Source organism: Cupressus sempervirens, chromosome 6 (assembly GCF_028749045.1).
Source record: "Cupressus sempervirens isolate cs-2001-9-10 chromosome 6, ASM2874904v1, whole genome shotgun sequence".
NCBI classification, from domain to species: Eukaryota; Viridiplantae; Streptophyta; class Pinopsida; order Cupressales; family Cupressaceae; genus Cupressus; species Cupressus sempervirens.
Genome location: NC_143123.1, coordinates 506,942,927 through 506,970,224, shown reverse-complemented (window position 1 = coordinate 506,970,224; position 27,298 = coordinate 506,942,927). Strand labels below are relative to the sequence as shown.

Here is a 27,298-nt window from a genome sequence, read left to right as displayed (position 1 = left end):
AATATTTAATGTTTTCCTATGTACTTATACTAGCTCATTTCTTTATTTCCACTATATATAAGAGACATACACAATTAGTCAAATCATGCTTGAATTTCATTATTAATCCAACTAATAAAAGATTGTGTTGTAAGGGAAGCTAGTTTGTGCTAAAATATAGCTTAGTTATGCCATCCAAAAGTCAAGGCTGTCTACATCTACTTTGTATTCAAATGGGGGTATCTAGCTTTTATCCTACACTTTGAACAAAGTGTTTGTTTGTAAGATTGCCATTTATATTTGAAAACTCTCCTTCATTGTAATAGTTTGTATCTTTGTCTTTTTCCAACTTCTTCCTATTTCCAACATAAGACAAGCTTGCATCAACCTCCACCTTAGCAAATATTGCTTTAACTTCAAATTATTAGTTTCTAACCATGCTTCTCAAAGCATTTTTCTAATGCCAAGATTAAATGTGTCTTTGCAAAGGTAATACTTATTTCCATATAATTGGGTTGTGGGCTTGAACCCATAAAATATTCACAATGAACCACTCCCAAAAGGAGTGAACGTGGATTGATTCCACAATCCATGAATATGGAGAATATTTTCTCACATTTTTTATTAGTAAATTATTGATTTTTTAATAAATGGAACAACTAATTATTATATAGACTTGTCAACATTAATGAGTGAGAAAGTATAACTAAACCAAACAAAGGAGACAAGTTTACCTAATATTTGAAAACTCTAACATATGTGAGCTAAGTATCTTTTAATAGTAATCTAACAAGAGAAAAAAGTGCTCAACCCTTAATGCTGATAAATAACACTCACACATCACTACTCTAACTCTAAAGAATCCCTTAATGCTTTTAATTTTTTTTTTGCCTATACTACTACAATAGTCCTTAAAATATAGATAATTCCAGAGTTCACATATCATAACCATGGCCATAAGATACATATAAGATTCTAATAATTCATTAAAAAATATTCCAAGGAACTAGACTAAAGATTTATAATACATGTCGGTATTCCAAGCAAATGAAAGGAAATTTTGGGAGTTGGAATGACATTGGACACGTACAACGTATTGCTAAAATTTGGCCACTTCTTCAAGAGACAATCACATTCATTGGTCATGCTGAACCTTTGATAAATCATTACAAAGTTTGTATTTGCATTACCTATGATAACTAATGATTTTAGCAAAATGCCTAAACTACTTAATATCTAGAATTTCCCCACACACCAAACAACATTGGGATGTCTCACATCATCCAAAATATTCTCCAACATCACGTGCTCTTTATACCCAAAAAAATACATACACCAAGAAATATAAAAAATAGACCGTGATCATATAAATAAAGCATATCTATCTTATCATAATGTGTTTAATTCAAAACCTTTGGCGATTCTTATGAATCACATGTTCTTTCTCTTACACGACATGTGTATTTCAATTCATCCACTCTTAAGTTACATAGGTATCTTGTTCAAAATTCCTTTGAAATTTCGAAGCTATAACTTTTTCTCCTAATTTGTGATATGTCACTAACACATTCATTGAATTTCACATGAAATGAGTGCGAACTAAACCATTAGATACCTAACTACTTTCCTAAATGTCTTACGTTTAATTTTAAATATTTTTTTTCATGGGCTAGAATAACATATATTTAGAAAAGTTTAGATTGAAATTATTGCAATTTAAGAAATTATTAGATATTTAAATGATTTTAGAATTTTGTATATTATTATTGTTTGTGATCAAGTTCATTGTAGGATAGATGGAATATTCAATTCATTTGTTTGATAAGTAGTTGTAATGAATCTCTATGTTTTGGATAGATATTAATTTTCATTTACTATACACTTCCTCTTCCACTTAATATGAGGAAGGTTATGTGAGGGTATTTGTCATAGTTGTTGAATACTTATCATTTGCTAGATGAGTAAAGAGTACATTGTACATGACTATGACATTAATTACTGATCACTACCTATTTGTATTCTCTATAATAGAGTAATTTGCAACAATGCATATAAAAAGGCTCAAGTACCATTATAGATATGTGCGTGTGTGTGTATAGAGGAGATTAGGTGGGTGGCTAGGGATCTAGTTGCCTATGAGCAACCCTTGGTGAACCCTACCATTTCTATAGGCATCAGACCCATAGCCCATAGAATTGTAGGGTAGGGGTACTGACATACCCCTTATATATGTGTATGTGTGTGTAGAGAAGATTAGAGCGAGTAGCTAGGGATCTAGTCGCCTATAGGCAACCCTTGGTGAACCCTACCATTTCTATAAGCATTAAGTCCATAGCCCATAGAATTGTAGGGTAGGGGTACTGGCATACCCCTTATGTGTGTGTGTGTGTACATATATATACATATATAGTATACATACATACATACATATATGTATGTATGTATACATACTTATATACATGTGTGTGTATATACATACACGTGTATGTATATACATACCCGTGTATGTATATATATATATATATATATATATATATATATATAGGTGTGTGTGTGTGTGTGTGTGTTGATAATTGGCTATATGTAGTGATGTAATTGTTGTCATTAATGGCAACACATGATGCACATACTTATAGAAAACTTCGGAAATAAATATATTTAGCTTTTGGTACTTAGAAAACTGTCTAAGTATGAAAATGGTTTACATCGGTACTTTCTTTATATGTAGAATGGTTCCGACATCATATTATGACTAGTGAAGTTAGATGGAGACAATATACATGTTGGTGATGATGTGTATAACCTCAAACATCAATATAGACTGTATAGAAAAGAGATATTCATGATTTACCAATGAGCATAACAATAAAATTAAAGGTAAATGAATTCTTTTGTTTACAAAACAATTACTTGACCAATTAGGGTCGATGTCCTAGATGTTTACTCTAAGTTGAAAAAATATATTATGGTCTTAGCCGACCTAGTAGCAATTTATGAAAAGGCATGGTATTTATGCAAAGGATATCTTGAGAGATTAAGTGTGCTTTTTGTGATGTGAAAAGTGATATGCAAACTTTTTTGAAGCGATATACATGAAGTTTATGAGAACTTGATTTTGCGATCCGAGATCAAGTTGAGGTCAGAAATTAACTGAGAAGAAGTTACAACATCTCTACATTTGTGTTTGAGGAACTAAAAGTTTAGTTATTTGTTTGGGCAGTGAACTCTTGTAATATCCCTTGTAAGAATATGGTTAGAATTCTTCTAATGAATCAACTTATTATAATCATGTTGACACCATTAGATTATTATACCCTTATATTTTCTTAAGTATATTGATGGGAGGGAGCTCCAGCAAATATCAACATATATTGGTGTTTGGCCAAATAGATATAATATCTATCTTTGATACCAACACCGATATCCTTCCTTAATAAGTTGGCCAAATAGGTATAACACTTATCTTTGATACAAACACATAAACCTTTCCTTAATAAGTTGGTCAAATAAGTACAACACTTATCTCTGATACCAACACATAAACCTTCCTTAATAAGTTGGCCAAATAGTTATGTTACCTATCTCTAATACCAACAGTGAAATCTTTCCTTAATAAGTTGGCCAAATAGATATGCTACCTATCTCTGATACCAACGTTTAATATTCACACATTTACCTCCTTGTACTAGCCAAATAGGTATATACCTATCTCTAATACTAGAACAAGGAATTTGTGTCTTCCTTATAATTCATTTATGACTACATCTGTATTCTTTTAATTACTTCCTTTCTAAAACTTCTAAATTTGATATTCCATAAAAATATAATAATGTACACCTTTAAGTAATTGGGAATCATATATCAATTTGTATAAAAATTGAATAATGCTACACCCTTTTAGTAATTGGGAATCATATGACAATTTGTACTTACATTGATTCCCAAGATCTTGCGTTGTACGAACTAGACTGGGGTAGGGATCCATGTGGCTTTGTTGACTTTGTCACTTTTGCCACTATGATGCTCTATCAGCATACTAAGGACACTTATAGTCCACTTGTCATATTCTGATTGTAGCTTGAGTACTATGGTGTTGCGTGGCCCAAGGTTGATGCTCTGCCAAACTTTAGTTGATGGCACTATGTCCTCCTCTGCAAACTTTTGATGTTAGTGCATTGTCCGTTCTAAGATCCTTCGTACCTACTCAACTACCCCTTCCTCTTTAATTGGATAGCATAATATACCTTTCCAACCGTTGTATCTTGTTTATGATGTTTGATTTCAAGAATAGAAAACACTTTTAAGACATAATCAATTATTTAATCAAAAAATATTTATTATGAAAACCTTATGTTATTCAGGAAACATATATTACATTGAGAAATAATCCATTTGTTAAGAAACAATTGTATAATATTTTTTTTTTGATGATACATAAAATTTAATCTATTAATTTCAAAGTAATAATAGCCATATTTTATACATTTCATTGACATGTTATGATTTAATTTAGTTCCATTGCAACTCTTCTTGTAATTGGAAGTGCATGTTTGGGTAGTGAGCTCTTTTTGCATCCATTGTACCACAACTCTTAACAGGGATTCAAAGTCTCCTAACAGGGACTCCTATGTACTAAATACTTTTATAGACTCTTAACAAGGTCCATCCTTTAACAAGGAACATTTATATTAGTACGTCATCTAGTGGGTATCATCTCCACCAGGGTTTTCCCTTGGCCAAAGTTTTCCTAGCTAACAAAATATGGTGTTATGAGTTCTCTTTATGCATGGTTATTATTATTGTTCAACATTACTTGTTTACTTTCTTATGCATGGTTCAAAGTAATTAATAATATCAAGTTGGCGACAAAAGCTTGTAGAATACTGATTCAACCCCCCTCTCAGTATTCCCTATTTCTAACTATATATATGTGTGTGCACGTGCTAAAATTTGACTGACCAAAAAATTAATATATAAATAATTAAATGATATGCAAAATTTGGATAAAGAGGCCTTTTGTATCAAGTTACATTGCACATTTAAGAAAACATTGTCAAACAAGAGACACAATGCGTCATAGTTTCTGCCCAATGCATAATGGTTGTAGAGGTATAGATGAGTGAGAACAAGGTTAAATAGTTCTAAATTAACATTGCGAATGCATTAATTTTTGCCTAGAAATGCACTTGTGATTTGATAGGATGGCTCATATTTTGTTGTTAGGTTCTCGTGTTATTATATATTTGGGCATTTAAGGCCGAGAATAAGAGGCCAAAGTCCCCAATATGGCACTAAGTACCTAATATCATACTACGATCAATACATATGCTTTAGACAAATTTGCACCTTCTACATTGTGCAATGAGGAAAGTTATCCATACCAATATTTGAATTATATAACTTGAAGAAGTGACAAAGCATTTGGAGTATCACATTATATGTTTAAACATGTTATGCATGCTACTAGAGAACCATAAGTAGTTGGAAAAACCCCCCCCCAACGATCAATACATATAAATTTGATGTTGATGAATAAATATGATATAATAAATACGAAATAGAATATAACTATTTAATTTTAATACATAGTTTATAAAAACTTAATAATAATTTACATATCTTTTAGAATTGAATTATTTCTTTTTTGTGCTTATTTCCTTCAGTATGTTTTTTTATGTAAAATATAATTATTAATTTAATACCAAAATATATATTTAAGTTTTAAATATATTTAAACTAAATTGTTTAAATATAAAATATTAATAATAATAAATGATATAATTTACAAATTGTAACACTTATCAATTATACATATTACAAACACTATTATAAAATATAATTAAAAAATAATATTGTTTAATTTATTTGTACAAAAGTAAAATAACACTAATAATTTAACAACTTTTATTAAAAAATCAAAGTTTTAAAAAAAATTAGAAATTCAAATAGAAAGATATAAAATATTGAAATTATATTTTTATTGGGAATTAATATTGATTAGACATGTGTGGGGTGGAATTTAAAATGATTGAAAAAAAAAAATCTTATCAACTTGTCACAAATGTGGAAAGGATAAAGTTGTAATTAATGCATTCATTAATGCAAGATGAAGTTATTAGAAAATATTTGTATTATTGTTGAGGAAAATTAATTTTCTTCCCCACCAAAAATAGTATGGACCAATAGAATGATTGAAAAATGTGATTTATAAAATAATGAAAAATTAAAAAAATATATAAACATTTGAAATTTCATATAATGTTTTAAATTCTTTGATTTGATTGGTCAGTGTTAATGTCATATTAGCACTCACATGAATGCATCCTTTGGCAGGAACTAATAATAATAAAAGCATTGGACATCTATTATATTAGCCACTCCAACTAATGTGTTTAGAATGAAAGAAATGTTTCCATCAAAAAAAAAGAATTGGGGGCATAATAAGGCCCTTTATGAATTGATTGAATGTGCACATATTCAAGGAAGTATTTCAAAACACCAATTACAAAACATGAGTTGGACATGGAGACACCTTGTCTTACAAGAGGAAATAAGAGAAGAGGAGGGTATTGCCTACTAGAGTCTAGTGGTAGACAAGAGGAGAGGAGAGCATTGCCCGCTAAAGTTGATAGTAGACAAGAGGAGAGGAGAGCATTGCCTATGGGTCTAGTGATAGATAAAAGGAGAGGAAGGCATTCTCAATCAGATTTCATTGATAGACAATTTATGCTCTTATAAAAGAGGTCACAAATTCAATAGTCTCTTAAATAAACCTATTTATCCAAGATAAATTCATTTTAAAGCTCTATATCTCATATATTCTTAAGATTTCTGACTCTTTCATGGTGCTGCTGATTTTTTGAACAAAATATTTAAGAAACTTAGTGGCACAAGCAACCTGTACACGAAGATTCCCCTCCGGTCGCCAAAATCTAACCTTGCGGCACTATAGTTTCCTTCTCACGGGAGTGTCTAACCACCTCTTCCAGAGCACAAGGTGATTCAGACGAGGAAAAATGAGCTCCACGAGGTACCTAGATGTTAGCCTTTACATACGGCATTGAGAACAAATTGCATTATGAATTACTGTTCAGGAAGAGTGTTTTTAATATTAATTAAATGTCAAAGGAAAATAGTACTAGAATGGAGGGGAGCAAATGGCTGCCAAAAATTGCTTTTCAGTAATTCAAAAGGAACGTTTTGATGATTTTGATTGAAAAGGATAAGATTACTGTGTCCAATTACTGTTACCTAGGTGTTAACTAAATCACTCTGTCCAAAGAATGCATCGGAAAAATTGGTGATCTAATTGTGGGAAACAGACGTTTTAAGGGGATTAATGATGGTGCATGAGATCCCACAATATGAACCTGCTATCTTGTGAATTCCTTGTAAAATATTTAACATTACAAAGTTAAAAATCATAAGCTAGAGCGCACCTTAAAGGCTTAGCGATAAAACTGTGAATGATACTGGTACGCAAGAAAAAGAAAAACGCTAATTATCAATCTGTTGGAACTACAAACTTAGTGGGTTGGTTACCGTCGTCTTGCAGCTAAGGAAGCTTGACTGCTGAACCAAAGCAGGATCCACCTTTCAAATATGTTTGTGGGAAAAAAACAGGTTTACGTTGCAAATGTCCAATTCCAACAAAAAAATAGAACATTATTAGCTGAGATCACTTCCTGAAATAATTAAAAACCCTTGGTACTTCGAATCTGTTTTTTCCCAAAATGGACTATTAACTTCACAATTTTTTATGGTTCGAAGAATGCTACCGGTATTCTAAATTAGAATAATGAATAATACAAGAAAGGCATCAAGCCAAACATTTATGCTCTTTGCAGTAGTAGCATATGCCCCAGAAGGAGACTGCACCTGACTTGGAGATGGACTTGGCTGTGAGACATTAGAGAGGCTTTCTTTGTTGCATACATAATTACAATCACTAGGATGTACCACTCTGTACACCCCATTGCTGGCTAGCACATATATATCCTTTTTGTTGTCCTCTCCAAATGAAAATATGTAGTTCAAAGTGGGATATTTAGTTTGAGCTGCATACAGACACGGAATTGGGGATTTAGCAGAGCAGTTGAAATTTACTGCTGTACTACTAAAGTTGCCACTGCCAATGGGATTTTCTATACCAGCCCACATATTTGCAGCATAGAGATCAGCATACAAAAACCTGCAATCACAAAATTGAAAATGATCAAATGAGTATACTTATCATTTAAGAAAGTGTAACAAGAGGAAAGAACACTAATACCCATGATTGAAGACTCAATTATTGTTCCCTATGAATTGTTTCTTCAGAATAACATTATAAAATTAGTTTTCTGAGTTATTTGGAATGACAATTTTTAGTTCTAATTTTATAAGTAAGAGTCTTCATCTTCACCCATCATCAGAGAGAAAATTGATCTGTTCAGTCAACTACCAAGAGTTGCATGTTTCTTAAGATGTGAAAAGCTAAGAGCAAATATAGAGTGATGTTTTTTTGAAGCATGGTGATAGTAAAATACTTCATAGCTTCATACCTTCCATATAAGCACGCATCTTGGTTGGATCTAGAAAGATAGCCACCAGTTATAGAGGCAGATCCTTCCTGCCGATTGACGCTATTGTGATCATAACCCATTATTGGAAGAATGGGCTGTATAGAAGTTGCACTTGTGTTTCCTCCTGGGGATGAAGGAGGAATGTAGAGATTAGATCCTTCATAGACACGCCAACCATAGTTCCCACCTTTTGTTATCAAATCCACCTCCTCATATACTTCCTGCAAATGCATGTCATTCAATGTTAGAATCGAAGGCATTAAGGTCCTAAGATTTCCAAATATTCTCAGTAAAGAATGTATAAGTTATTAACATCATTTTTCTCATCCTAAAGAAATATGTAATCATCCAATTCATATACACAATCTTGCTAATCTAAATTTTCATTGAACTTTTATGAGTGTTTCACACAATTTTAATAATGCTTTAGAATGATCTTTTTGAGGCCTTCATCAAGTTCAGTACACATCCCCTAAAGCTTACTATTTAAGACTAATGTCCTGGAATTTCTCCATAGTATAGAGATCCATTCCTATTCCCAAAAGCCACACTACACGTACACTATGAAAACTTTGGCCACAACATAGGCTATGAAAATCTTGCCCCTAAATTCCCAAGAATTTGAAATATTGGATCACAACCACTTAGCGGCTCTACATTATGGCTTCAGTTTTTCCTACATAAACATTAAACCAAGTTTTGTCCCATGCTTCCCCATTTCCCACTTCCCATAGTTGTCTACCTATTTCCAGCCTGAAATGTAAATCTATATGCTTCCATTTCATGGGTTCCATCGTATCCAATGTTCTCATTCAAGTTTTCAATTATGTATCTTCTTATAATAAACTTACACAATTAGTTTGTTCTTCTGCTCACTGACAATTCCATTTGAAATGAGAACCAAAAACATTTTGCTCCTACAATTTTGCTTTTGCGACAAGGTAATGATAGCTTCCTGAGACAGAATCTTGAAATTTCTTTAACTGAGTTTGAAATGTATTTGAAAACATCATATGGCAATAAGGCTTATTAAACCCTGATATACTGCTTGCATTTATGGCACCCAGATTTTCTCCAATAAAGGCACTGAACAATATTCTAGGACCAGCATAACGCTCTTCTGTCTGTTGTCCATTACTCCATTTGTGTTTCACTGTGATGCTTCTTTGTGCCATTTTCATTCACCTGATACAAACAATTCAATATTGCTTTGTGGAGCAGGCTACTTAATAACTTTCCACACAATCGAACTTGCTTTTTATGCATTATTTTAAATTTACATGAATGCCTTGGATATCACACAGTTGAGAGGTTGCATTTAATTTCTCCACAGGAAATATCATAGACCTCTTGAGTTGAGACAGGAAGCATGCATTGGTTGAAAATGTTTATTACCTGCCAGCGCTGGCGTAAAAGTGAAGTCACTATTTTCAGTCAACAGACCAATTCTTCACAGCCAAAAAAGCTGTCAAATAAATATTTATGATAACTTCCAGTTTAGAATGTTTTCAGTAGATTCCTTTATTTTGCCTGAATTGGAATTATTAAACACGTGGGTTCAAATCATAACAATTACAAAAGGAAAAGATAAGTTTACAGCACCTGACCAACGTCTGCACAGAAAAAATAAGTTGGATTCAATGTATCAAAGCTGCATCGCCAAGGATTTCTCAAACCTAGGGCCCAAATCTCTGGCTGCCAGTTATCGTCTTGAACATATGGGTTGTTATACGGAATAGAATAATTCCCCCAAAGGTTAGTTGCACGTATTTCTTCTGCACCTTTAAGTTCAAAGAATCAATAGCAAAATAGATGAAATTAGGTACACCGTACACCCGTGCATCAGAGACTTGAATAAAAAAATGTTCACTTGCACATTCCATGTGGAGATCAAACTCTCTTTTACTAGCAATTTCATTTTCAGTTTCATAGCCTTGAACAAGACAAATTATTTCAAATATTTCCAGTTGAAATTCTTTCCACGTTTTACGCTACTCAATTTCTGAGTAACAATTTTTTTTGAAAAGCAATCTTAGGGCCAGAATACACTAGTTAAGAACTTAAGAGAGAAACTGCAAATCAAACAGAGCAATTTATGATTACCATGCCATAAATAAGGTGCAGCAGTTTCAAATAAATGAACATAGAAATCATTGCTAGATGTTGCTATAAAAGGTGATACTGACCTTTTAAGAATTTTTTGACATATTCAAAACTATTTCCAATGCATAAAAGTGGTGCTTATAAGGAGGCATAGCCTTTTTGTCAACTATGTATCATGCATACTGAGGTTCCAAATAACACTTTTTAAATATCTGGTACCAATAATAAAAATGAAGACTAATCTCTAATCTGTGGAAGTCACTAATTGCATCACTGATAACAACAATTATTGCATTGGCATGGCCCGCCAAAGAATTTTTCAACTACTATTCACATGTTATATTGTCTCTGTTCCTTTATTATAGGCATTAGCAAAGAATATGAGTTGTACATACACGCACACTAGAGATGGATGTATTTCCTTAACTTGTTCAAAGTATTACCTTCGGTAACATAGATGCAAGCAAATAATTTCAATTTGATGTTTTCATTTCAGTAGAGAAGGATTATTTGCAACCAAGAATCTTCACATTCATTAGGTCCAGCTCCTGGTAGAATTTCTAAAATTCAAAACACAACTACGTAACTCTGGAACTCAGACAGGGGAACAAATGAGAATCCATAACCAGGTAATAATATTAGAACTTCAAGAAATGCTGGAAATACGAGGCTGACTTTGTAAAGTAGATTTTGCAGTTCGAGAAAAGCAATGCTCCACCTCCTACCTTTTCAATATAGAAACTGCTTACAAGGCGAAGGTGGCAAGAGTCCTCAAAAGTGGCGTTCATAATGAGAATGTAAAACATGCGTTTATTGTAACAAACAAGACTGATAATTTCATCTTTGTACATGGATATTGGTTATCCAAATTCATGGTAACAGAAATGAATAAGCATTCAAAACTTTGAATGTTACCTTAACAAACTAGAAGAAATTAGAAGCTGTCGCAGGATGCTCATTAAATGGTTTTCGAATATGATATATTGATTAGAGTAGTTGAAATTTCTCTTTCTACTTGAATGGTATAGCTTATTATCCTATTCATTTCACAAGGATACCTATTAGGCCTCTCTTTATAATATGGAGGAATCAATTTGTAATGTCCCCATTTTTTGGTTCTCTTTGAGTGCAACTAGTGTTTGCTTTTTGGGTTGATGTCAGTAGGATTAGAGGGGTATTTCAATATTACCAATGTGTTCAAATGGATTAATGCAGATGAATGAGGCTTTTTGGAGTGATTTCAGACTACTTATCCAGGGCTTACTATTTTTAGTATGTGTTAGTTTTGATATTGGTTGATCAGTCTGGAGTTTTGGATGATTGACCATTTTTAGTAGTTACTGTTCATAGTAATTGTGACATTGTAAATTGCACCCCATGTGATTTTACATCACACGACCATCCTCTTTAGCTGAATTAAGACATTGCAAACCTTAGACCTTACTCAGAATTTGCAAAACATCCTTGCCACTTACCATGCCTAGTTCCTCGATTGTTAGGTTCGGATTGCACTCTAACACATGTGAGCCATGGAGACATCTACATGCCATTCTAGCATCCTATGAATAGCTGCGACCAAAGCTGATCATTGGGATGTTAAACTTTTGATTTTGGCAGTGTAATGTCTCTTTGGGCTTGCATTGAAATCAAGATGACTGCCAGTCCCTTAAAAATTTCCTTTTTACCCCATTTTCCCTATCTGGTCAATCTCTCTCACATTCTTCAAAATTTCTTGGCATTCTACTTGCATTTTCTACACCTTGTGGACATTCTACATGCTTTAATAGACCACCGTTGTATTTCATCCTTTCACAGTTTGACTATTTCACCATTTTACACTATTGTTCAACAAAGCTCTGGTTAATTCAGAGGTCTCCACCATTCCTCATTCTAGCAAGTCATGCTGCTTCTAGTCTAGAATGGAGGGTAACTCTCTAGGTTGTGTTCTTGATCTATCGTCTTTGCACTAGCATATTGTTTACTTTCAGTTTTGCTTGTATCCAGTGATCTTTTCTATCTACAATCTTGTCTATAGGCTGTTTGTGGAGGTGGAAACACCAAAATGGCGATTTGACTGAGGAAAATCTCTAAACACAGTGGCCTGCAAGATTTCGTTGTAGATGCAAACATGAGACTGAAAATGCAGCCTTCAGGATCTCACTAGGAGACGATCAACCACAAAGAAAGCCAAGAAAGAATGCTTGATTATTGATTGATCCATGATATTACAATGTGTATAAGCTTGTTTATATAGGTGAGGCAAAGGAAAATTATGGGCACCAAATGATACATGTGCTTTGTCATGTGTGAGAGTAGGTAGGGTAGGTTAAGATAAGTACCCGGGTATAGATAACAATGCACATAGGAAATATGAAATTACAACAAATATGCCTAAGTCAAACTTAGGCAAGATTAAATATAAATTACTCTAAGCAAGATTAATTTTGACTTAGGCAAGATTAAATATAAATTAATCTAAGCAAGATTAAATAATTACTCTAACACCCCCTCTTAAGTGCACCTTACAGAGGAAAACGCCATATGATAATAATGATGATGATGATAATGGCTCCTGGCATATAGCCCATGTTAGGTATCCATGTACAATTGAATGAATCTCTTACAAACAGAGAAAAGGAGAAAACCTCATGGGACAAAAATCCTCTAAAAAAAAGAGATATGAAATTAATGTAGCATTGAATGGAGGTCTCTACGACACCCCAATAATGACATACATCATGAGAATACAATACAATTACCCCTCCAATGAAGAGAGATAGAGACAATATCCCCCCTTCCCCCACCCCCCCACACACATGCACTTAATCATGTTAGAAGCGGAAAGAAATGTCCATGACAACAAACAATATCTCCCCTTGGGAAGACGAAGATCCAATGGTGCATATAGAAGAATCTCCATACCCATGAGGAAAGGACACTAAAGAACTCTTGCCAATGAAAGTGTGTAAGAAGAATCAAGTGCCTCTAAAGGTGTCTCATCAAGACTAGGAAGAATCCTGATCAAGGAAGAAACTAAAGGTGTAGAAGACTCAAGATCATCCTCTGATTGAATGATTTGCAAAGAGAATTGATGCCTCCTCAAGTGTGCTCTCCAAATTTGTAGTAGAAGAATGAGAAGCCAAGTTGGATTGACTTACAAGGACACCATTCTTGAACAACAAATCTGAGAAACAATGATGTCTTGTTGTGTTGAAGTCCTAGAATCCATGTCAACATAACTTGTAGTAGAGTATGAGATGGGGGAATTGTGAATAATCCAACAAATTCACAGGAATTACTCCTCTCACTAGGAGCCAATGGAACATATAGATCATCAGCAACAATAACAAATTGATTGAAGGTGATACCTTGGATTGATGATCAACCCTACCAATTGCAAAAAAATCTCTCTCTTGTGGGATGACAATTAAGCATTGGATTGGGAGTGAACTCTGTTGGGTAATTAACCAAGGGTTGTTGTTGAAGGATTAGTAGTTAGCCAATGGTTTCCAATGGTCGGCACCGACACCTCTTTTTGTGTACATCGTAGTTACCTTTGAGTTGTGTTGTTGTAATGGGGTGTTATGTCTTGAGGTGGTCATATTGTTTTTGAGATACTTTGTAATGATTCTAGAAGCAATAAATAAACATTTCTGAGTTCTAATTACACTTTGTATACTTATTGTTATGTTTCATATGCACTTATTCTGTTCTGAGTTCTCTTAATTACACTTTGTATGCTTATTGTTATGTTTCATATACACTTATTATTTTCTGAATGTAGACACTACAGGGTAAACATCTGGCACCATTGCCTAGACAAATGTGGGAATAACAGTAAGTGTTACATGGAAAGAATAATATAATGGGCCAACCCATGAGTGACAAAGGTACAAGTAACAATAAAAAAAACAAAGAATTGTTTGAATGAGAAAGAGCATTAATGGTAAGCCGTGCAAACATATTGCAAGCATCGATTGAAACTTACATCCAAAGGGAAGTAATGTGGGAGGAAGTTCTCACAAGTGGGGTGTGGAATTCACTAGAGGTGAGTCCAACAGTGTACCGTTTGATGTACCACTTACCAATGCTATTGGCACAACACTTCTTTTCCCTTCGTAACTCATGAAAAGAAGATAGTAGAGAAAATCATTGTCAACAAATCCTATAGTGGTACGAGGAAAACACTTGAAGGAAAGAGGAGTGTGACGAGAGCCAAAGAAGGCAATACATCCTCAACCCCTATAAAAGGAATAAATAATGCCAATAACGTTGAATAAAGATCGAAATCATATCCAAAGGGAGCAAGGAGATGAGTAGGAGGCCATTTTGAAAGTGTTGAGGTTAGAGGAACGAGCAGTTTGGAGATGATTATGAAGAGTTGATGAGGGACAATTGGAAGGGGAAAAAGGGTTACCCAAAGGGATTCCAAGAAGTATCGAAGTGAGTGAGTGGGCCAAAGGCGGTACCAAAGGGTATGAAGTGAGCAGTGCCAATACGGGTGCCTATGTAGATGGAGTGGTAGAAGGTGATGGGGTATTTGAATTGATTGAGGATACTCAACGTTGGTTGGACATCTCACACTTACACCACTAGGAAGTAGAGACCTTTGTGGGCTTAACTACATCGAAGGAAGTCAAGGGGGTTGGAGGTTGGAGGACTACACCTTGGAAAAAGAAAAATGGGTGAGAGTCACAGTCATGGCCAAGGGTGTTGAGAGGACATAGGGGTTCTATAGTCAGAACAATTTGTTTGGGTCAAGTGTACCAAACTTGAGTCATTCTATTCAAACCTGATACTCATGGTGGTACATAAAACTAGTCTACAATGTCAAAGAACCAAAAGTTATCGAAATTTACGGGCGATGGATCAGAATGTCTTATGACACTACAGAATATGTGAGGCAATTTGGTCAGCCAATGGCCAGACTGATCATGACGAATGGGTGCTAATTTTCAGCAACACTATAGGGGGTGGCCATCAATTGGTTTTGCCAAAGTTGACAAAACCAAGGTAGTCTTGTGGACTGACTTAAAGAGGGAATTCCAAGAAGAATTTAAAGTACTTTGTGATGACAATGAGATTGTCATAGAAATCTATAGTACGAAGCAAGGAAAATAGGAAAGTGCAAACATACAATCGATGACTTAAGGAGTTACTAGGAAAAATAGAGAATAACCAACATGTGGATTGAAGTGCTGGTTTGTGGAGGGATTGAAACCCTCCTTGAGAAAGACAATGAAGGTTGTGCCTCCAACGTCATCTATGGATGCATATAATTATGCTATGGACATAGAAAGGTAGAGCAAGAAATCACAAAAGAAACACAAGTCCGATGATGATTTCTCTGAAGGTAGTAGCATTGACAAAGAGGAGAAGAAGTTGCATGCATTCTAGAAGGATATTCATAGGATAATGAAGGGATTTAAAGTTATGAAGGGCAACAACAAGAAGATGAAAGAAGATTTATGGTGCATGTATTCTAAAGAAAACACCCACATGAAAGGCACATGCCCCAAAAAGGCCTTCTGCAAAATTTGTCAGATGATGGGATACTCCACCATGGAGTACCCATACAATATGAAGACGCAAAGTGCACAAGTAGTCTTTGCACAGGAGCATCCATCGATGGTCACTGCCACAACCACCTCACAACAATCGCCCAACACAAGTACATCGTCTGGTGGATACCAAAATAACAAAAGGGGCGTCAAAAGCAACAATAATAATAAAAACAACAAGAACAAAAGTTGTATATAGTTCGATACCAAAGGCCAACCAATGATTCAATGTCATGCTTGTAATCAATGGCGACACTTTGCTCGGGCCCGCTAGAAGGAGGATAGCCCCCAACACCTTTGCTAGTGGTGTTGTCTTGGTGACCACAAGGATGCATACTGCCCAAGACCAGGAGTGAACCTATTGAACTTCTACAAGAGAATAGGGGGTTTTAGTGGTCATGAGGGCATAGGTGAAGAAGGCCCATAACCAAACCCTTGTATAGACAAAGAGAAGCTATGAGAGGCTAAGGCCAACATTGAAAAGGAGATGATGGCAGAACAACCATCATCTATGTTGTAGCTGAAAAATTTCGATCAGCCCTTAGGTGGACCCAATGTTACTTGCGATAAATTATAGGTGACACCTCATGGTGTTGGAGATGGCTATCTTGGGAATTATTCTCACTAACACCATTGTCAATGGAGGATCAAGGGTGAACATGCTGCCCAAGGATGTCCATGGAAAAAGTTGGTAAAGTCGATGTTGTGGCTACCAAGGATTAATTTGGTGGATGTTAATTAGCATGACATTAAGCTGATTGAGACTTTAATGGCAAGTAGTTAATGATTGGTACACAAGCTGATTGAGACTTTAATTTGTGGTAATACCATTGAAAAAGGACTTTGATGCTATCTTCAGGAGTGGTGGCTCATTAATGCTAAGGTGAATCATAATTGGAAAAGAAACATGTTGTTCATGGAGAGTGGAGGGAGAAAATTTGTCATTGATTTGAGAACACAATTGGTAAGAGAGGAGTTCGCATCATCCTTAGGATTAGAGTTAGAAGAGTTGAAGGGAATGGATGAAGGAAGATGGCAAATGGAGCAAAATGAAGAGGGTGTCCTCAAGTTGGAAGGTTGCTCAGAAGATGATGTAGAATCCATGAATGGGCTTTTTGATTGGTAGATGGAGGACAAGTTGTTCCACCTGTTGTCGACTAGACAATTTCTACCGATGACATCTTCACTCGCAGGCGTGTGTCCACGAACACCTTTACCTGTGGTGAGCTTTTTGTGGACTGAGCTTTGGATCTCCGTGGGTTATACTTTATGTTTCCACAGACAGCGTTTGATATCCTCGAGGATGTCAATGTGACTACAGCATGTAAATTTACGCGGCTTGTGTTATAATCTCCCGTGGATGGAACAAATGGCAGCTTTGTGATTCAGCACGCTGATAAAGACCAGAACATCCATGTGCAAGAGGAAGAAACGACCATCATGCATGCAATTCATTTTGAGGAAGAGGAACGATTGAGGATTTAAGGATCTTGAACTTGGATGCGGTTCTTAGTACCCCTGGTTTGTAGTTTATTGAATTTGTTGTATCGATACGTGCAGTTTGAGCATTCCAGATCATCGTTTGATCAACATTTTGTGGGGTTTTCTTATGTTGTTGGTTTTTGTTGGGGTCCGAGTGAAAAGGAGTGGGGTTCGGAGGTTAGGGTTTTGATTTGGGATGGACGAAGTATGGGAAAGAGCAGTCGAGGTAGCTTTGGACAGACAGAATATCATAGAATGTTTTCATTGATTGGGTTCATGATGGGCAAAGGAAGGAGCCAAAAAAAAAAAAAAACTCAGAAATGTTCAGAATGAATAATGTATGATGCCGAGGGGAAGGGAAAGACATAAACATAAGCGGTTGCCAGAAAGAGTGTGGGGTCGGAAGAAAATAAAAAAAATAGTGTGTTCCATGCAGTTTTGTGTGGGTTTCAGAGTGCTAATTTGGTCTTGGCGGCAGGGGTGCTACCCCTCAACCCCGCTTAGACCCCCAGTTGGTGCGGTTATCAGTCGTGAGAAATGTGACCGATTGATGAGACCTAGAGCTGCTGCAGGCATAGTGTGCCAGAGGTGGAGAGAGCATCGGAGCAAGCCTTTCAAGAGGGATGTTACGCTTTGAGGCACTTGGAGTAGGTGTTGGACGTGAAGCTGTCTTGGTGGATGTATAAAGAGCTCGGGAAGAGCTGATCATCCAGTTGAAGGCAGTACAACGACACTTGGCTTAGGGTACCCAGGAGTTGGAAGTAGAGAAAGTAGCACAGGTGGCTATCAAGGTTAGCGAAGGAACCAGTATTGTGTTAGCAGAGGCTATAGATGCAACGTGGGTTGGAGACCAGTTTGGTGCAGGCACGGGACGAATGTGAAAGTGATGTGATAGAAATAGATCTATCTTGTTGTAGTTAGTCAGTTAATGTATTTTGTTTGTTAATTTGTCTCGGATATTTTGTAATTGTCGGTCGGAGATGACTTTTTCTTTTGGAGGGGATGATGTCGTCGGTAGAAATTGTGTAGCTGACGGGTTGATGTCATTGGTAGAAATTCTGTAGCCGACAGATTGATGTCGTCGGTAGATATTGTGTAGCCGACAGATGGTAATTATTTATTATGTAGCCGATGGACCCCTTCGGGAAGGTTCTTCAAAACGGTATATGTACATCATGGGAAATCATTGTAATCATCATCATAAGCATAATGTAATATCTTTGGCATATGCGAATAATAAAAAGAGTTATGTTGTTCTTGTTCATTGTCTGTATGCATTAATCTATTTGCCCTACGGTAAACAACATGCACATCGTCCCATCCTTCTTCACTAGAACTACTGCTGAAGTAAAAGGGCTTTTGCTAGACCTAATGTGCCCCATCTCCAATAGGTCCTTAATTTCCTTCTCTAGCTCATCCTTGTGTTTCTTAGGATGACGATAGGGGATAATCATGAGTGGTTTGGTGATGCAGTGCAAGGCAGGAGAATTCCCAAAAGGAGATGCCCTAGTGCCCAACAATATAACCACACAACGGAAACACAACACAAGATAACAACAATGCAAGATTTGATACCAAATCACAACTCTTTATTATAAAATAATTGTTTACATGCAATATGCCCTGCTGTAAGGCCTTCCGAGTTAGGGCCAAATACAATAACAGTTCTACAAGATCCCTCAAGATCCAATCCAAACCCTAGCTAGTCCAGATCCACAACTAGATAAGAACACCAAGAAGAATCCACACTTGTACCCTCAGGTCCACCAAGCTATTCTTTGGTTCTCAAGCCGCAGCCCTAGCTCTTCTCCAACTTTATCCAAGATCCAAATGTAAACTGCCTCACATTTGGAGCTCTGTCCACACACTCACAATTCCATCACAATCCTGCTGTAAATTGCCTTACATTTGGCGCTCTATCCACAGACTCAAGAAAATTCGCCCTTTCGGCTACTCCCAAAATCGCTCCTCTCAAATTGTTGCTCCCAAATCACTACCTAACTCTAAGCTTAAACACCCTATTTATACTTGCCAAAATGGCTTACAGAACATTCTAAAACATTATAAAATAGAAAGGCCGACCCAACAACGGTCTGGACACATCCCAAGACAAGATAGTAAGGTAAAGAAAGTTTTACAACTTTCTTTCTCAGCTCAAAGTTCTGATTCCTCCTTCCTGCTATAGGCATGTGCCTCATCCTTAAGTCCATATAATATCTTTGAGGGAAATATCTACTTGAAACTCCGGTCCACCAGCCTCTCAGTCCCTCTTGAACTAGTCTTGTAACTCAATAATCTGCGGTTCGTTTACTGGTTGAATCGGATCTCTGTGTGGGAAGGTGGGTAGAGGAGGTCTCGAGCTCGTTGTCCGAGCTAGGCGTGCAATGTGTCTAAAGTTATCAGCCTCATTCCTATTGTTGCCACGTCTATTTTTATTAACATTAATGTTATTCTCAGGACCATTGTTGTTGCTTCGGCCTCCATTATTATCATTGCCCCCATTTCCATTGTTTGCATCACCTGGATTAATATTGATGCCTATCTGTCTAGCCATAAGCTGCAATATCATATCCATTCGCCTCTTCTGCTCCTGTTGCATAGGCTGCCCCTCCTCTAATGTACCCAGTGATTGTCTGAACATTACCTCCTCCTGATCTGGACCAACATTCCTGCCTCGCCTAGTCTTGTATTCTTGTCATCTCGGTCACCCATATTGCTGTCTTGTTCAAAGAATATCTCCTCTATGTCTATATGATTGGATTCTATGTCCACCTGTACGGATGAACTAGATTGCTCGCTCTTTGAGTCTGAGTCGTTGTTGTCTTGCTCTGTTATGGCAGAAATTAATGGCCTTTGTCGCATGCTCAAACATACATTCTTAACCTGTTTTATTTCTAACTTTAGTGTTTTAACATTTCATCAAACACATTTCCCTCTATCCGTCTGTTCCAAATTCCCTATAAGGCTTCCACAAGATGGTAGGACTTAAAGCTCTGGTATTACTATAATGGATACCCCCAAAATCTACTTATAAGTATTCACAACTAAATGGTAATTTTATCAAAAACTTAGCTTGTAGTCTCTAATTTCCCGTTATGTTCTCTAACCCTTATGGCTCAAAAAGGTTTGTCTGTATTGTGTTGTGTTTGGCATGTAACATAAATATAGGAATTGAAAAAACATAACATATATCGTAGAAATAACCAACACACTATATTTATATTGATTTCCAAAATTAATAAACAAGTGCAAAGCTGTCTTACTGAATACTCCATCTATTAATCAGAACAAACATTGTTTACATCAAATAGTTGAGGGCATGGCCCTTGCATTGACCTGCTGCAAATAATATGTAACTGCTATAGTGATGCAGTTGCTACAGTGGCATGCTGCTATGGTAACACGACTGCTACAGTGATACGTCTACTACAGTAACGCAGCTGCTATAGTAACTCGGGCAGCTACAGTAACTTGCTACAGGAACTCGATTGTAGCTGGAAATGCACTCTAATTTACTTGAGATGAAGTTGATAGCAATGAATTCCAAAGGCCAAACCCCAGGGGAATGACGTCTAGAATGTCACATGAGAGGATAGATGTCCTCTAATGCCAAAAACGGATCTGCAACTCATGCATTGATTTCTTCTCATATTCAACTTGCTGAATGAAGCTACTCACACTCCCTTTTATTCTTTCTCCAAGGATTGATACCACTTACATGAGCAATTTGGGATAAAAGATGTGCAATATAAAACATATTAAAATAATCACTTATGTCTCCCTTAGGCGCCCCTTTTGATTTGTACACATTCTGATAAAATTTAATATTAAAGTAACACTAATATTTTACAACTAAATTAATTGTTACTTAATAATACTTCAGGCATGATAATATATTTGCTATTGGACTCTCAATAGCACGAGTGATAGCTCGTCAGAAAGCTCTCGCTACAGAGTATCAAATTCAATCACCAAAACTAGCCTCCCTGTATCCTACTGACTTACTAAAAATAGTAAGTATGCCTGAGACTGAGTAAATCAACTTCGTTTTGGCCCAAACTGGAGATGACTAGGCCAAAACACACTAAGATCCCTTTAAACCCTTTGTTAGCCCTCGAGATGAAAGATCCCTGATGAATCTTTTCTGCTGATCTTCTGTAATTTTAAATTTTTAAATTTGTTTTCCCTATTTATTAAAAGTTTCTTGCAGAGCTATAGAAGTTGCAGAAGGGTTTGATTGTTGCATATTTTTGATGATTTTTTAATAAGTAATAATAGAAGTATAATAACATGAACCAGTTCTAAAAATGTATTCCAAATAGATTTAAAGCAAAGTCGTTTCAAGTAGATTTTGTGAATATACGCCTAATATGTAACCAGATGAAGATTTACAATAATATCCAGATGGTTACAACCAAGAATAAAGCTAACCTGAAGGCATGAAGGTGAAATATGAGCCCAGAAGGAAACTACGGCCAGAATCCAACTCTCAAATGTTGCATGTGGGAAAGAATATGGCTGCCAGGCACAGTCGTACAGTTGCAAAGTGCCCACATGTGGGTAAAATGCCCAAACCCCAGCTAAAGCTTTGACTCAGTACTACGTTCCCTAGAAGAAAAAATCACAATCTCCAAGATGCTTTTGACTGCAAGAATCCAAACCACTGTTTTGGGGGCTACGTCCCAAATAGGCAAGGCAAGTGGGGTTGGCGTCCCAAATGCTAAAAGCTCAACCAGAGCCCAAAACACAAATCCAAGATGTAATATGTCAATAATGTCTTTGAGCTTTGTCTTTTACCTCATTATAACCCACCAAACTTAACTCGAACCCTAAAAGTGTCTCCATGTCATGGGTTATAAAATAATATATTTCTCATTTTTAAAGTGGTCAAGTATCCAAAAAATGACCTTTTTCCCAATAGAAAGAAATCCGTTCACCGAATTGCTCTGAGTCAAAAGAGAAATATTTAGAAAAGTTCAAGACCTTTCCAACGAGCTATTACACCAAGGGATATTCACCTAGATGAGGCCAAAAAACCCCTAATTACTCCAAAATGGCTATAACTTAGCCTTATTAAAATTATTAAAATGCTAACTTAGGAGAATATTTAAATATATTAAAATATTTTCCAAATAGCGAACTGATAGCCAAAACACCTCTACAAGGTGAAACTGAACTCGTCACCTCTTGTGACTGATGCTGGATAATCTGAAATAACTGACAGTCTCATCCCTCAAAATTAGGGATACTCCTAAAAAATAGGAACATCTCTGAATCTCCCAAAACTGAAACCATAGAATGATCTCGTAGAGACTCAAGACTATAACCCATCTGCACTTCCTAAAATGTAGGAAATTCCTACAATTAAGGAACTGCTCTCAACTGCCCTCCTACTGTTTGAAACTCCAGATTCAAACACTATTTACCCTAAGTCTCTAAACACCACTGCCAGCCTACGAGACTCCCCGATAGGCTAACTCCCACGTCTTGCTAGATAGAGCTAAAAGAGGGGACATTACAGTCCTCCCCTCTCGGAGATGCTTGCCCACAAGCAATACTAGACTAATCCTCCACTATCCCAAGCAATCCAAATACAAAACACTGATTGACCCCAAACTTGAAGTGACTCATCAGGACAAATATACTCCCCACTGTAAGGTGTAGAAGTGAAGTAGATCACATCGTCATAGTAGAGTATCCACCCCTGAATACCCTCACGCCCAAGAATCCAAACAAATGGCCATCTTGTCCTCTAGTTAGAATTTAGACCAATAGCCGGTCCCAAAACAGTCCTGTTATCCAACCCGTCCCAAACCTCATACAATCTTCGTGGCAAATCTAAGGCACCCGCTCCTGTGTGTTGAGATACTGAGGGACATGGGGTTATGATCAAATCATTGTTACTATCCGAGTCCTGATCAGTAATCATACCCCTAGCTGATCCACCCTGAGACGGAAGTGGGCATGCCTTGAGCACGATCTTCCTTCTCCCAACCATAAACTCCAATTGTCTCTTCCTGAAATCTTGGTTGTATCTCCCCAAATATTGCAACCACTGTACACCCAAAACTACATCCATGCCCCCTAGATCACACATGTAAAAGTCATCTATCAAGGTGTATCCCTTCATGCCTATGCTCAATTGTGGGATACCCTTGACGCATTGCAGAGTAAGACCATTGGCCACAGTCACATCGATTCCTGGAAAATTTTGTGCTTGCAAACCGCATTGGTCTACCATTCCTGTATTTATAAAATTATGTGTAGACCTACTGTTCACCAAACAATACACAGGATGCCCATGGATCATACCCGAGATGTAGAAGAGGTGAATCATCGGTGCACCTGACAATGTAACCATAGTCCCATGTGTTGCGACTGCTACCTCAGCATCTTCGAGCTCAATTTGGACACCATCATCCTTGTCATTTATATTCCAAACCTCCTCATCATCTAATTTGACATGACCTCAATAAGATGTGCCTTTTCTTGCCCAAGGCACCTATGTCCTGGTACCCATGGCTCCTTACAAGAAAAACATAATTTCCTCCTCCTTAGTTCATTTCTAGAATCCAGGTCTACTTTGGTAGGTGGAGGTGGCGCGTCCTTAGACTGTAAAGGAGGCCTCTGTGGTGCTTGTATATTTGTCGATGGTTTCTTATCAGTCTGATAAGGGGTAGGAGTGGTGTCCAATCTCAATGTCACATCAATAGCATCCTTAAGAGTGGCCGGCTGGAAAGCACAAACCAATCCCTTAAGCCTATTCTATAATCCCTCAATGAATAGCATCACACTACGCTTCTGGGGCATATTAGGTACAATAACTGCAATGCTCTGGAACTCATTAATATAAGCTTCTCATGACCAGTTTGTCTTAGATGAGCCAACTCTCTATAGTAAAGTTTTGTATCCTTATGGTCAAACTGTGTAATGAGTCGCTCAGTGAACTCAGCATAGGAATGTATTAAGGTGTGATCTTGGGTAACCAATCCATGGTGCCACCAATCATAGGCAATCCCCTCTAGATGCAACATAGCAAACTGAATAGCCTCACGCTCAGGCATGGGTTGTAATGAAAGATATATATCCAGCTTGTGAACCCAAGCTCGTGCACTCTAATCTCCTGAGCCATTATATGTAGCCAATGTGATCTTCCCAGTAGCTCTATTGGGGTCATAGTTCTACTACTGCTATGGTGGTCTATAACCATGATCTTCCGTGAACCTAGTTGTATCTCTATGCTGTGCACAATACTGGGGAAGAGGGAAGACGTCCCTAACCTCATAGGGTAGAGCTCTCCACTCAGTTGTTGCCGCCAAAACTGACTCCTGCAACCCCACCTCTAGTGGTTCCACCTGCGCTGGCCATTCACCTGGTATGAATTGAGGAAGCAATGGTCTATTCGTAGTAGTTGTATGATGGCGATGCCACCTAGAGGAATGAAGGGAGCTCCCAACTGAAGAATGGGACTGCTGGGATTGAAGTATTCAAAGGGCTTTGTCCTTCAATCCTAGCTCAATATGTGAATTTAAAGAAAACTCCTATTCTTAATAAGATGCCTTCTATGGTGGAGATTTCCTTCATTTGAATTTGACCAAAAATAAATAGTATAGAAGGTTTGTGATCAAAACGGATTGGCACCAAAAGGAATCAAAATTTAATATAATGCCAAAAGAAATTATTATTAAAATAAAAATAGCTTTGTGCTTACTGTTGGTTATTTTTACCCCCATTCAGCCCATCACTGATAACCGATCTGAGAGGTTTTCAATGGGCTGTATTCTTTATTGCTGGTTAACACGCTAAATAGCGAAGTTAACATTTCGTGTTATCTGTATTTCGCTTTTGCTGAGTTGCTTTAAATCCAACGGCTCTCGCATTTTTGCATTACTACTCTTGCCTTTTTGCAAAGATGCGGCAATCTTTAGATTTAAAGTTGTCTCCATCAGTGACAGTGTCTTAATCGCTCATTGGGAAGTTCCTTGTTGCATCTTAGCCGTCCATTTGAAATAAAGGCTCATTTTGATCAACGGTTGTGTTTTAATCTTTTGTTGGGGAGATTCTTGCAGCATTTGGACAGTCCATTTCAAATGGAAGATCTGCATCGATTGTCCACCATTTTTTGTGGCAAATCAGATATTTTTCCATGAGGGTCAACCCTATATTTTACGTGGGTTGTTAGCACTGCGTGTTATCCCATCCTGCGTTTTTTGACAGCCATGTGAATTGATCCCTTGTGGCCATGACACATCACAAGGATCATTTCTTTAATGTAGAGCGACATTTAAAGCTTTGTTTGCATGGCGCCATTGCACCCCATGCCTTCTTTACTGCATGTAATGATCAAATCTTTGGGGATTTGATCTTTTATAGCTGTGCGCATTTTATTGACCTTTCTGTCACTTCCAATAGCAAGGTTGCACTTCATGATCAGATTTTGATTTGATTCTTCAGTTATTGCTCGCAACAACTATTAACTCCACCTTGGTTGGGGTTTGAACTTTAATTTAAATTTGAGTTATACCTGAACTCTTTAAAAGGCAGTTGTAAATATTTTCAAAGGGTTCGCTGGTTTCTCTTGCAGCTGCTTATGCTCTGCAATTGTAAATTTCTTGTTTTGCCTTGCATTATCTTCTTGTCATTTGACTATCTTGTGCATGTTTTGCCTTATTTTGAATGTTTCTACTTTACCTTTTAAATCTGTATGTTGTGCTAATCTGCTCATGACTGTTGTAATGTGAATAGCTCTTTCCTTGCAACATTTCATTTGTTCAAGCCTACATATGAGCCCTTAGAAGGTAACTTAGAGTTGAGATCTGTGACTTTTGGGGCCTTTTGTTAATGTCATGTGCATCCATAGGCAAAGTTGTAACCAAGTTTCAATCTGGTGCATCACCACCTTTCATTTCAGAAATTTATTTTCATGCATTCATTGTCCATTTTCCTCTCAAGTGGTATTGTAGGTGCACCCTAATTGTAAGGAACCTGGCTTTCTCTGGAAATTCAACCTCAAAGCACAAGGTCCACACTTGGAGGTCGTTTTCATGTTACACAAAGTCGCTTGGGGATAACACATCGGGCAGGGGTGTAGACTTTTGTGTCAACATTTTTTGGCATGCTCGGTGGGACAAATATTCAAGATTCAAATTAGTTTCCAGTACCTCCTATAGTCATACCACAAATTTTGGTAATGCCCAATGGGACAAACAAATTCAGCTACTCAAGTTCTCTAGTACCCATTTCAAAATCCATTCACTTAGAATTTGGGTCTTATTCTTGGTGCCATCAGCCTTTGGAGGTATTCCATTGAACACCATGGCGACTCTAAGTGCAAATCTACTAGTTTCAAGAAGACCCAGTGTTGGTATAGTAAAGATCATCTCCGATCTTTTATGATTTTCAAGGTTTTTTTATATTTTGCATCTTCTATGAAGTTTCAATCATGAACCCTTATCATAGAAATCCATATTATTCTCCCCAATATCATGAGAATGCTATTCCTCATCCCTCTTTCTATCAATATCAATCTTAGCCACAACCTAATTATGGTCAACATATCCAATATGCATATTCTCCTCCCACCCTTGCTCCACACCAAACATCTTCAGA

The 27,298-nt window shown here is 36.7% G+C and overlaps 1 protein-coding gene and 1 long non-coding RNA gene across 5 annotated transcripts in view; one reads left to right on the top strand and one right to left on the bottom strand.

The window, feature by feature from the left end:
* The first annotated feature begins 6,736 nt into the window (after nt 1–6,736).
* LOC149553252 (uncharacterized) overlaps nt 6,737–27,298 on the top strand; it is a 93,871-nt gene continuing 73,309 nt past the window's right edge. The window contains exon 1 of one of the 4 annotated variants that reach the window (XR_016353058.1): nt 6,737–7,009. This is a non-coding gene — a long non-coding RNA (uncharacterized LOC149553252). The remainder of the gene's footprint in view (nt 7,010–27,298) is intronic. The other 3 variants (XR_016353057.1, XR_016353055.1, XR_016353056.1) reach the window with 3 other exon arrangements.
* Nucleotides 7,624–27,298, bottom strand: part of LOC149553251 (HIPL1 protein) — a 98,627-nt gene continuing 78,952 nt past the window's right edge. The window contains exons 5-7 of the mRNA XM_089788713.1: nt 10,146–10,324; nt 8,523–8,764; nt 7,624–8,170 (exon numbers count right to left, since the gene is read on the bottom strand). Of these exons, the coding sequence (XP_089644839.1) occupies nt 7,765–8,170; nt 8,523–8,764; nt 10,146–10,324 (827 nt within the window). The 3' untranslated portion in view covers nt 7,624–7,764. The remainder of the gene's footprint in view (nt 8,171–8,522; nt 8,765–10,145; nt 10,325–27,298) is intronic.